General features: G+C 39.9%; 1 protein-coding gene across 6 annotated transcripts in view; it reads right to left on the bottom strand.

Annotated features, from left to right (window-relative positions):
- Nucleotides 1-7,567: 7,567 nt before the first annotated feature.
- The window catches only part of LOC117394754 (histone-lysine N-methyltransferase SETD2-like), a 131,938-nt gene continuing 126,100 nt past the window's right edge, over nucleotides 7,568-13,405 (bottom strand). For all 6 annotated transcript variants that reach the window (XM_033993275.3, XM_033993274.3, XM_033993273.3 and 3 more), the window contains 2 exons: nucleotides 9,907-10,008; nucleotides 7,568-9,728 (listed from right to left, as the gene is read on the bottom strand). In XM_033993275.3, coding sequence (XP_033849166.2) covers nucleotides 9,567-9,728; nucleotides 9,907-10,008 — 264 coding nt within the window. In that variant the 3' untranslated portion in view covers nucleotides 7,568-9,566. The remainder of the gene's footprint in view (nucleotides 9,729-9,906; nucleotides 10,009-13,405) is intronic.

Raw genomic sequence — 13,405 nt, 5'->3', positions numbered from 1 at the left:
ACAGATCTCTGCACACCACCCTCTGGTTCTATCTTTCGTTTTATATATTTTATTTTGTTCTTTCCATTCATTCATTAATTCTCTTTTTTTATCTTGATTTCTTACACTTTAGTTGATATTTTCAAATTATTATTATATATTTTTTTTTTGTAAATGTGTCTGAACATGTTAAGGTCTTTTTTATGGTTAATTTCATGTTAAATAAATATCAAATTGGGAAAAGAATGAAGTCTTAAGGTGTATTTTTTTTTGTACTGCTGTTTCTGTGGTATGTGTGTGTGTGTGTAAGTTGATATACATGTTTAAAAGCCCTGCAATACAGTAGTCTCCGGCTAAGAGAACTCTTTGCTTACTTCCCAAGGGGTGTTTTCTTAGGCGAAGTATTCTCTAAGAGGGAGTTGACCACCAGACACAATATGAATTAATAAATAAATAAATATGTATTACTTGTCATGACGCATGTGCATCAACATATGACATTAACTGAAGTAAAGCTCCTTTCACACTGGTATGCTCTACCCGGGTCAGAACCTACCTGGGTCAGGACCCGGTGTCATGAGGGTCGGCTATGCGATTTCACACTGTTTTTGATAAACCAGGGTTGACCTTGGTGACAGACGCAAGTGCACAATACGCGTATCAATGCCCTGGAAGCAGCTTGTTACTGACGCTTTCATCCAAGCTTCTCTGGATTGAACCGTCAGCCCAGATGTTGATTAGAGCTAATGTTTCTTCATCCCTGCTGCAATCTTTCTCATGCTGTGTCTCAATCAACAAAAATATGGCTAAACAGAATAAACAGAAATGTTCCTTGCGGAAGTGAAACCTTCACGTATGCGGTGCTGTATTTTTATTGCGTCGGCTCACGAACAGCCATCAAGCATTTTGTGTCGCTCAACCTGGGTCAAAGCTTGTCAACCCATATCCTGAGGTGGGTCGCTGGGACCCGGGTTAACCTGGGTATGACCAAGGTACGTGGTTTCACACTACGTGGGATTGTGACCCGGGTAACCAGAACACGGGTGCAGTCCCTGGTAGGAGTGCCAGTGTGAAAGGGGCTAAAGAGAAAAGCAATAGGCAAGTGTATGTTAATTAACTATAATAATAAAGTAACAGACAAACTAACATTAATAAACAAACACAGCACTCTACACATGGTAAAAAACACAGCAGCAACAGCTCAGGTTGTATCTCCTTAATCTGAAGTAATATGTGAAACCTGATCAACGCTTTCTGTTGCTGTTGTAAGATGACCTCTTGATATGTCACCAGAGATTGGCGGGTTTTGTTGTAGTTAGTATCTCCTTTTGGTTTGTAGAGACTTAGAACCAAGGGATTACAAACCATCTTTCAGGCAATTGGCTAATGGGATCACTGGCCATTGACCTATCATTTCCTCAATAGTCTGCTCTGAAGTGCTTTTAGTGTTAGATTTTAATGATCAGGAATGGGGTTAATTATAACCTGCGTTTTTAAAGGATTCTCTTCCGAGTACTGTGTGGGTGTGGGTGGGGTGTGGGGTGTGGTGTGGGTGTGGTGCAGTGCAGTGTGGTGTGGTGTGTGTGTGGGCAGGTATTACTATCAATGTGCGGACAAAATCTGAGAAAATGTCCCCACAAAGATAGCAACTCATGAAAAAACGACGTTGTGGGGATGTCATCACTTTGTAAAACACCTTTTTAAGAACTAAATATGCCTTCAAAAGAAATTTAAAAAGTGCCAAAATATTTAGTTTGTTGTTGACTTTCACACTGTGTGGAGTTTTGTCTGACTGGAGTTAGAAATAGTAAATAAAAATATAGTGAGAGTCAATGAGAAGTCCCCACAAATATAGGAATGCAAACATGTGTGTATGCATGTTTTACTACAAAAGAGAAGCGGATGGGAAGGCCACAGGTGACACAGCTGAAAAATGAAATATTTACTATAGAAGCTATAGAAATATTTTTTTTCCATGTGTACTGAATCCAATGTAGGCTCAGGTCATTTGTAATGTTATGTCAGCTTTGATTATTTATCACAATGCTAAGCATGCTGAAAGCTGAAGTTGTTCACATAAAAATAATAATGAATGAAAGTTGGAACAATTACCGTAAAATGGTAATGCTAATTATTTTGGTTAAACTTCCCCATCCATGCTAAACTTGTGCAGAATGTGACCGTCTCCGGATTGATTGATTAATTTATTATTAATTTGGAGACGGTATGTAAACATGTATATAAACTTGCAGCATTGGCTGATTGGGGGTGGGTTGTCCAGAGGAGGAAAGAGCAAGAACAGATAACACTTGAAATGTATTTGCTTACGATTGTAAGTCGCCCTGGATAAGGGCGTCTGCTAAGAAATAAATAATAATAAATAATAATACTGAAAGGAAACAATTGCTACTCGTGCTGATTTAGTGTTCACTTTGTTTTGTGTTTTGTCTCTATTTTGGCGAACGTGCCATTTTTCTTTACAAAAGTGTTTTGTTTTGTTTGTTCAAACCTTTTATTTTGTTTATTTATAATTAAACCATGCAAGCAGCACTTTCATTCTGCTGTTTTTCATTCATTTTCTGGTCTGACGTCATCCACAAAGCCATCAGTCACAAGGTCTTGTGTTTGTTCTGGTGCTGTTGCTGGACAGAAGCTGTTTTTCCTGAAGCACACCCTTCCCTGTCAACAGGCTGACTAGCACACAAACTGCTGCTTATATCTTGAAAAAACACGTTCTTTTAATGTATGCGTTTTTTTCTTTTTTTTTTGGAACGGCAACTTGGGTTGTACTCAACGTTCTCTTTGACAAACTTTGTGACAGCTGCCAAATGAAACAATAAAAAAAACATTTTAAAAGTCTACGGGTTCTTAAATAAATATTTGTAATGCTGCCAGAGAAAGATATAAGGGACTAACTTGCTGAGGCTGGCTATACCTTGGCATAGACTGTAGCAAGAAGGGAGCCATTATAGCACCCATTACCAAGATATGATCAACATGCACAAATGAAAACATGCCGGTGGATAATTACAAATAATGGAAAACCTCTCTAGGAACAAATCAGATATTTGCATGCTTAGTCTCAAGACTGAACTCACTGTATTTAAGTGAAATTGACTCCTGTTCACTGTCCGACTGAGCTTTTTTTTCCAACAAACATTCAATTCTTTGACCTTGCTTTAGGTTGCGTCCAGCTGCAGATGGGATTCTAGAGTGCAGATGGAACTGGTAGCAGTCCCACTTTGTTATTGGAACGAAATGAGAATGAGTTTTACAGACTTTATTTTAATGGAAACGTGTCAGATATAGCCATCTGCACTTCAAACTCCCTTGCCTGTATCTGAACCTTTATTAAGCGCCTGCTAATAAATAACACTGACAGAGGCTTTTGCTAAATAAAGGGGTAGCGGCCGTTACTCACTCAGGAGCCATGAGAGGATCAGTCAAGGGGGTTCAGAGGTGAGGCGGCAGGTGTGTGACCCGGAAATTTTAGGAGCTGTAATTAGGGAGTGATGAACAGTGTGGCTTTCACAGGGTCATACACCACAGGAAAGGCTACTAATTGGGCTTAAGAAGAGACTGCTGCAAGGATAGCAACTACTGTAAGGACTGCTAACAAGGGTGACATTTTGACGACAAAAAAAAAAATCCCTTTAAAATGTTATTGTTTACCAGTGATTCTAATGTGTTTTTTTATGGCATATGACACCACCATGTGAGCTACTGTTTATAATAATGTTTTCTCCTGAGAGGAAATGTGACTTGGAGTTTAAATTTGAGAGCCAGCTGAAAATCACAGTGGAGCAACCATACCACAACATTGCTTCAGCAGCAGGCACACCCTCTCCACATCAGAGCCAAGGTTTAGTTTGTCCTGCCGCGCACAATCCAACACACACACCACACACAGACATGTGCGTGTGTATGTGTAAATTAAATAATGATTGCTAATGAATTCAAATGGCCTTGTCGTAGACTTTACTCTCTCTACCTGTTCTCAATCAAACCCCGGTGGGATGAGCCTGGGAGATGCATTTGAGACAGCCACTCAGACATGAGATTCAGATGCCCTTAGTGTGCTGGTTTCCTTTTTAGCAAGCAAAGGATTTGGACTATCAGCATAATATACACCAATAACGTTTTCCGACTTGAAACAGTGAGTTTGTTAAGGATTCACAATAGAACATTTTAGGTGTTTCAGGGGGGAGAACTGAATTCCACCTTGGTCAGGCTTGCTCAGAGAATCCAAAAGGTGAAATCTGTTGCTGTCTTTATTAACCCTTTTGTATTCTTAAACAAGATTGACCAACCCCTTTCCAAGAACAACTTACCTTATTTATTTATTTATTGATCAAAATTACATCTGGACAATTTAACTGATTGTCCAGTATACAGGACGAAATGCAAAAAACAGTACTAAACAATGATAAAGAAGAACACATATCATGGGATAATAAACAGATATCATGCAAATTCATAGAGTATGAAGTGTTCCTTTAAATTGTCCTCGGTCTGGTTTGACTGCTCGAGGTGTTCCTTTGGGGAATAGACAGGAAGCTACAAATTGTTCCTTAAAATAGAACACTTATGTTCACGGTCAAGTGCTTATCTGAAATTCCCACCAAGGTCTAGAACAGAAAAAAAGCCTTTTGTTTTTTAAATGTTCAAATCTGGCACCCCACTCTGGGGACGAGTCACAGTGGTGCCCCTGCCGTGACCCACTTTAAACAAACAGCCATTGAGCTGACTGTGCTCCCAGAGGAGCGAGGAAACGCTGCACTGGTCCTAATGACCACGTCCCTGAGGCCACCTTAAAAACACTGCTGCATTCGTCTCAAATTGTTTTTATCAAATTGGGGATTCTATGATGTGCTCTTCAAGGGTCCCTTCCCGTTCTACTCTTAAGAGAGCACTTACAGTTCGTGTTATCTTATTGCCACATTCTTGATTTTTTCCCTATAGGATCAAATCCTATGTACAATAGGCCCACTTGTGCAACTTTGCTAATTTTAAGGTAATCTTTCCTATCCTGCATCCATTTTTTAATGCGAGCATCAGCTTTAAACAATATAATCTTTTGATAAATATCACCTCTCATTAAGTTAAGCAAGGCTGAGCTTGTTTAAACATGGTGCTAACATTTTCCCTCTTTCTGTTTGTATTTCTTTGCTAAGAATGACTTAAACTACACTTCTGTGCTATAAAGCTCTGCCCATGTTGTCTGCCATCTAACAGTGATATGAGTCCATTAGCACACACTAGATAAAGGACATCAGTAGAGATAGCCTTACAACACACACACACAATATACTGTAAGCCTAAACATCAAGGAAGATGCACAGTTAGTGAGCAGGCATCGGAATACCGGGAACTGGCTCCCAGAACCACTCGCAGGAAGAGCAACACTACAGTATGCAGAGGTTGTTTATTACTACAGCACCTGCTGGTTACAACCTGCAGTAGCTTTGTCTCTTCCAGGAACCATCTTGTGACTAAGTGTCAATGAGGTTACCCTGATAATGTAAATATGGAAGTTACCCTCACAATACAAATGCTTAAGTGACCTGTTCCTATTGGGAAAGCCCAAATGGGATACCAGCAGGTTGAGCTGTATTCTGTCTAATCGAGGACAAGGTTTGGGATAAAGGCACTTTCCACTTGCCCCACTCAGGCTGAGCTCCAGCCCCACCCACACCCTCAACACAGCTGTACAAGGCAACCTCCCAGCCTCTCCCTGTGCCCATGATGGCCATCTCAAATTGCAACAGCTGGCTCCTACAGCTGTGTTCCTCCTTTGAAGGAAGAAAGCAGCGCTACATTTTCAACAGATACTGGCATTCTAGCAGCACCATTCTACTCAGCAAACCTTACCCTGTACCTGCTGGCACCCAGCACAACAGACGAGCGTCACACAGACAGAGCAATGGTGGCTCCACAGACGAAAAACCTGAATCACTGACATTTAAAAATGCAGCCACTTAGCAACTCACAGCAATCCTTTATCAATTTCCCTTAGGTCAGGCCCAGGGGAAACGGTTAGAAATTGTGTGGAGACAGATTTATGGTGGGTGTTTGAAATGTGTTACCAAGCCATGTTATCGCTGTCCACTGATTGGGATCAGCTTACTTGGCACAGGAAGAGCACTGATGGGCCGAATGGTCTCAATTTAAGCAACATTTGTCTTATTTCCTTATAATCAACAGCCATTTTTCAAAGACTGCTACAGTGGAAACCAAAATATGCGGATGCTTCTGAAATATGTTTCAGATAACTAGGAGTTGGGCTAATCTTGAATCCACTCCATTTGATGGTCTAAAAATCAGATGGCTGGATGAAACCAAAAATGAGTATCTCTTTGTGGTTACATGTTCAAGTGTTGTGCTGCATTTGTATGAATAGCCTGTAAAGACCCATACAGGCTTTCTGACCATGAAAACATTTTTTAGGGTAATTTTCATCGAATCCATAAATAGAATGTAATTTAGCACATTTCTGTTTTAAAGTTATGGATCTTATATTTTTCTCTCCATGTCACATACAGTATACCGATCCTTGTAACTCAAAAGTTGCATGTTGTATGGCTGTTCGGAAATGTGTTTAATTTTGGTTTTATTTGAAAACAAATGATTCCATTAAAATAAGTATTTCCCAAAGCCAAGTTTTACATACAGCAACATACTAGCAAGGGCAAGGCTGGCAGGCTGCTGTGGAGAAGAGGCTTGTATCTTATGAGTCCCTGGAGAACTTCAGCCCTATATCCTCGCTTAAAATTAGACTGGTGCACTGAGGAAGAGGTTATTGGTGCAAGGGACCTTCTGAGCAGCAAAGCGTCAGCTATCAGCCCTCTTACATCCTCTAGTGAGTCGTCACCTCCATCTCCACCTGCAAAGTGACTGAAGCTCACGGAATTCATGAGCAGCAGGAAGTTAGCCCCAGTTTCAGCACTGACTCCTTCCACTCTCCACCCAGAGGTTCAAGACTACCTAATTCAGGCAACTGTTGCACATGACTCTGAGCCACTCACTTTCTGGAAGGATAAGACACAGGTACCCTACCCTTGACAAAGCTGGCTTGCAAGTACCAGGTGATAGCTGCTTCATCAGCACCTGTTTAGGGGCGTTTCAGCACTGCAGGGAAAATCTTCCATCCATAAAGGGTGTAACCTAACAGACTAAATTTCAGCAGCTCATGATTATTCGTTGTAACAGCAAGTTGAATTGCTTGGATACATTTGTATTTTAATTGTATCTGTTTGACAAGTTGTATATGTTTGCTCAATAAAGCATATGTCATAAAAGGAATTTGAATTGAAATTGATTAAAAGGGAAAGGGAATCTGAATTGAAACTGGGAACTGATTTTAAAAAGTAATAGGAAATGGAATTGAAAACAAGGAATTGACCCCAACCCTGCTCTGGTAGCCAAATTAAAAGTGTTCTACACTCCCAACTTTGAAAGTCCTTGAGGCCAAAGTGATTTGCAGAAGCATTTGAGAGGTCATAGCCATAGTTCCTGGGTGTTATGTGAAAGAGGTCCTTTAAGAGCAGCCTTAAATAGATTGCCACCAACAGAAAGTCACTACATAATGTTTCATTTTTAAAAAAATGTTTATTTTCTTTTAAAAGATTTTACACAATATCCTCGCACCATACTTACACGGGAGAAGAGGAGAGTCTCCTTTGTACATAGAAATCTGTTTTTCAGTAAAAATTGGAACAAAACCAAAATGACAAAAAGCAGTTATTACAAAACGCTGTAACTTTTTGAAATGGTAGGAGTGGGGCATCACCAGACTCTAACCTGGTAGCAATACACAACTGAGTGTTGACAAGACTTCACTTTATTCTAATTTCATTATTACTATTTTTTTTTATATATTTACATTTTAAAATCTGAAACACCATTCTTTTACAAAGGACACATTCTCATTATTTGGGGGAAAAAAAAAAACACAGGAAAAAAAGATGTATCAATATATTCATATATGTTAAAACATTATAATACATGTGTTATGAAAACTATAGTTTAATGCAGTTAAAAGAACTGGAGGTCTGGGATCCCCCTGCCAGCCACAGAAGCAGATAGGACTGGCTTCTGCAGAAATGAACCTTCTTTATTTTGCACTAAGTTTGGAATCAAGTCCAGTCTCCCCCACAGCAAGCATGTCAAGTATTTTATATGTGTGTGTTTGTGTCTACAAGGTTACAATGCACATGAAGTAGAATTCAAATTTCAGGATAGCCTCTCTAACTTATTATTCAAATACAGCACAATCTAGTAATATGCACACTAACTTGTGCCACAATAGCCACAGTAATAATACTTGAGTTAAATGTCCTGCGCAAGGGTCATTATCTGTTTGATAATTAACAACGGCAACAGTTAAGTACTCTTAAGGAAATACGAGGTCAATTATCTACAGGAATTACCACTGTGGAGGGAATTAATGCTATTATAAACCCATCAAATGTTTGTTTGTGAAGCCATTTTAAAGCAGTTTTTAGGATGTATTTTGGACTGGATTGCTTGAAAATATATCACCATTTAAAGCAATTTTCAAGATTGTGATGTCACGTACATTGTGTGGCTGACTGTGTAAACGCACACAGCAGTAGACCAGTCTCAAGAGCGGTCACATAGTGCTTAAAGAGCACACACTGGAAAAGAAGCAGATGCAAGTCAGTCAACATTTCAACTATCAGACCCCCTTACGAAGGTTAAAATACATTTTCTACTGGCTAGTTATGTCACATTATTTTGGTGTTGGTTCTGTGTGTGTGTGTGTGTGTGTGTGTGTGTGTGTGTGTATTACATGGCAGCAGTCAACAGAATCACGCTTGGCTTGCTTTCAACCCTCTCTATAAGCACAATGGCTGTTTATACATAATGGAATATTTTCTAGTTGGTTCCTAGTTGATATAAATGCATATAGATTAAAGTGAGTCTGTTAGTACGAGACTTCTCTACTGAAATGACAGAAATGTCTTTCCTACTTACAAGATACTTAGCCTGACCCTTCAGAAAAATAAGTAAATAATTCACAATAAACTCATGACTAATAAGTAATTGATTAATTAATGCCAACAGAACAGCTCTCAATCCTGCACTGACAATGTGTTAGCTATGGCGTGTGAATTACAAACCTGCATATACAAACACACACATCTATGAATTACATGTGCAAGTATAGGATACATGTAACTCTGTGTCAAGTCATAGCAACAGAAGAATGCTGCCGATAGTTCAAAATTCTTTCCTTAAAATGAAGTGGTTGCCCTAGGGGGAGAATGTGCTCTCATCAGGGACTGGCTCAGTTAATAAAAGGCTTCTTAAACTCCAGTAATTCAGCTCCACTGGAAGCGATGGTGCTTTGTTCAAGTCTACAAGGGGGAGCTGTCATGAATCCCTCTTTCTCTCTTCCTCATCTGAAATCATTTCCCCAGGAGAATCTGGGAGAGGTGATTTAGTTTGCGTCCTGCATAAGAGAGAGGGAGATGTATTGCAGCCCAGGGGGATACCTCCTAGCCCAGGTATGGAATCCCGTGCTCTCTCATTTCTCTTGAGTCTATGAGCACAGACAGCAGGTGCTAGTCCATGTCTGGGTCCTCTTTGGGTCGGTACACAACCCCAAATTTCTGCATGTACTTCTTGATGTACTCCTTGGTTTTGTGCTTCACATTCTCATTACATTCCAAGTCCTCTGGATTTTTGCAGGACTTCAGCTCCTTGTTCATCACTCCGTGGGTCAGCTGTCAACACACAAACACACAGCACGTTCTAGAAGCATTTATATAGTCAGAAACCACCTCACTAGGAGAAAGTTAACAGGAAGGCACATTCTTTTCTTAGCCACTGCATCACACTCAAATCAGTCAAGTATCAATATCATCAATTTAAGAAACACTTTAAAACAGTTAAAATCCTCACTTTCCGTGCAAGGTGCTTGAAATCCTCCGTGTTGCTTATCCGGCCCAGTTTGCAGTCCGGCTTTCTGTAGGGGTTTAGGCACTGCACAATAAACTGTGACATCTAGGAAAGGGGAGAGATGGGAGAGTGTCAAAGGTGTGATTAGTCCTTCAACAGTGCTTTATCACATCCATTATGTTGGGTCATAACATGATTTTTACTTTCATGGATTGTTATCGCAAATCTCAGAATTTGTGCCGGTTTCAGTCGGGTCTGTGAGATAATGGTCATGTTAAACCTAGGTGCTGTGGAAAGCTGCGTTTCTGGGACAGCGAAAGGGGTGGAGTGGATTCAATTGAAACAGTAGATCTATGGAGAGACCCACCCTCTATAAACATTTTCAGAAACACAATACATTTACTCTGTTGCTCAATCATTTCCTGATTTCATGACCCATCCCACACAATTCTTCAAGTACAGTGAGAAGCGACAGCATGGGAAGTACAGTCGTGGAAAAGTACAGAGCAGTTAGAAGCAGTTAGGAGAAATTACATCTTTAATTTGAAAACACAGTAAATTGGGAAATTACTGAAGCTTACATTCAAACAGCTGCATGTTTTTTTCTGATAACAAGCTGAAGCTCAGAGCAGCTGATTCAAATTCAGCAACATGCTGAGACGAGGGGTGGAACTACAAACAAAAGCAAGGCAGTTCATACAACGACAGCGAGGAGCGACAGCGTGGGAGAAGTACAGTCATGGACTATAGACCAAGCGGGGTTCCTGAGTGGCGCATCCAGTAAAGGCGCTCCACGTGGAGTGCTGGATGCGCTCTATAGTCTGGACGTCGCGAGTTCGAGTCCAGGCTATTCCACAGCCGACCGTGGACGGGAGCCCCCAGGGGGCGGCGCACAATTGGTCGGCCAGGGTGTCCTCGGCTCACCGCGCACCAGCGACCCCTGTAGTCTGGCCGGGCGCCTGCGGGCTTGCCTGTAAGCTGCCCAGAGCTGCGTTGTCCTCCGACACTGTAGGCTTTGGAGGACAGCGTGTGTTTGTCTTCGCCCTCCTGAGTCAGCGCTGGGGTGGTAGCGGTGAGCTGAGCATAATAAAAATATCTGGCGATTCCAAATTGGGAGAAAATAATAAAAAATAATTGGCAACGACTACATTTCTATAAAAAAAAAAAAAAAAAAAAAAAAAAAGGCGTGTAGCAAAGGAGAAGCCATACTTACTAATGGGGGATTTCAACTTCCCCCATTTGAAATGGGAAAACCTGGTGGGGAGCACGACAGACTAAATTGAAATGGTGGAAATGACAAATGACTGCTTCCTAACGCAATTTGTCTAGGCACCGACTAGAGAGGAGGCATGCCTTGATTTAGTCTTTTCAAATAACGAAGACAGAATAACTAAAACAGAGGTCAGAGAACCATTGGCAAACTCAGACCACAACATGGTCTCATTTGAAGTGCTTTTTAAAACCCCAAAAGTAATGACTAAAGCTAAGGTTTACAATTTTAGAAAGGCAAACTATGAAGGTATGAAACAGAGACTAAAAGAAGTAGACTGGAATAAAATAGAAAAAACGTCCACAGAAAAAGGGTGGATGTTTTTTTAAAAATGTAGTACTAGAGGCGCAAAACAATTACATCCCAAAAGTAGACAAATCTAAAACAAAAATGCCAAAATGGTTTAACAGATCAATGAAAAAAAATATTTCAGTGAAAAAAGGCACTTTACAGACCGTTTAAAAAGGGACCAAAAACAAAGTACACAGAAAGAGTACTTGGAACTGCAAACACAAGTCAAAAAGCAAGTTAGAAAGGCCAAGAGAGAGAGATAGAAATGAGCATTGCTAAGGGGGCTAAAACCAGTTCCAAAAAGTTTTTCCAATATTATAACAGCAAGAGAACATTCAAAGAGGAGGTTAAATGTCTAAGAGATACAAATGGCGAAATCATAGACGAAGATAAAAAAATAGCAAATATATTAAATTATTACTTTTCACAAGTTTTTACAAAGGAGGATGCGGACAACATGCCCCACGTCGACCTGTTCCTATCCAGTTTTAAATAACTTTAGCACAACAGAGGCAGAAGTGTTAAAGGGACTAGGAGCTCTTAAAATAAACAAATCCCCTCGGCCAGATGAGATCCTCCCAATAGTACTCAAAGAAATGAAAGAAGTTATTTACAAACCGCTAACCAAGATCATGCAACAGTCTCGACACAAGGGTTGTACCAACAGACTAGAGAATTGCAAACATAATACCGATCCACAAAAAGGGAAAACAAAACTGAAATAAGCCTGACTTCTATCATATGTTAACTTATGGAAACTATAATAAGATCCAAAACGGAAAATTACCTATATGCTTGATTTTGTTGAGGATGCAACATCGACAATGGATAACTGCAAAGCATATGATAGTTTATTTAGATTTCTTGAAAGCTTTTGACAAAGTCCCGCATAAAAGATTAATTCTCAAACTGAATGCAGTAGGGATTCAAGGAAATGCAAGCACATGGATTAGGGAGTGGTTAACATGTAGAAAACAGAAAGTACTGATTAGAGGAGAAACCTCAAAATGGAATGAGGTAACCAGTGGTGTACCACAGGGATCAGGATTAGGTCCTATGCTCTTCCTAATCTACATTAATGATTTAGATTCTGGTATAGTAAGCAAACTTGTTAAATTTACAGAAGACACAAACGCATGCTTTCACTGACTGAGAGCAAGTCTACATTTTTCGGTTGATCTCCCCTCCACCCAAAAATAGATTAATGTCAAACAGGCTTTTAGTTCTCAGTATTTTTTGTCCTGCTGAATTCTGCTTGATATACAGATGCTAATCACACATGCCTGTTTACTGATCAATTTCTTTTAAAGTTCTATGCCATTTTTTAGGAATAGAACATAAAAATATGCAGAATTCTGCAACAGTTTGGGGGTTTTAAAATAATTAGTAACATATTGTTAATAAATATATTTTGTATATTTTACTTTCCCAAATCAGCATTAATTTGACATTTTTTATTGCTATATTTTACTGGTGTATTCCTAGAAGTACTGTACACATGTACATCTCTGTTTCAATCTTTTCATTGTTTTACTATAAGATTAGTTTATTTATTTTGCTTGTTTTATAAGACTATATTTCAGTAATTATAAAACAGGTTATTACAAAATATTATGGGTAAAGTAAAAAGTTCAATACGTTTTATAGCCATGTAGCAGGGGGAGACCTGTGCTGACTCTTCTGGTGTATTCAAAGTGCTGCAGGAAGAGGGCAGCAGCCGTTCAATATCCGCCTGTTGGTCACGGCAGTGACACGGAGAGGTGGGAGAGAGGGTGTGTGGGCTTTCCTTCTCTCTGAGTGACTGAGAGGCGGGTCTTGTGGGGATTGCTGGCCCTATAAAATAATATTCTGCTGTTCCCTCAGGTCTGCCCTTTTAAGAGACGTGTGGACGCTCTGGTCCAGAACTGTGACACGGCTGGGAAAGAAAATTCCAAAAGAAAA

The sequence above is a fragment of the Acipenser ruthenus genome, chromosome 3 (genome assembly GCF_902713425.1).
Source record: "Acipenser ruthenus chromosome 3, fAciRut3.2 maternal haplotype, whole genome shotgun sequence".
NCBI classification, from domain to species: Eukaryota; Metazoa; Chordata; class Actinopteri; order Acipenseriformes; family Acipenseridae; genus Acipenser; species Acipenser ruthenus.
Note: the sequence above shows the minus strand (reverse complement) of the source record. Positions and strands in the feature narration are given on the sequence as shown.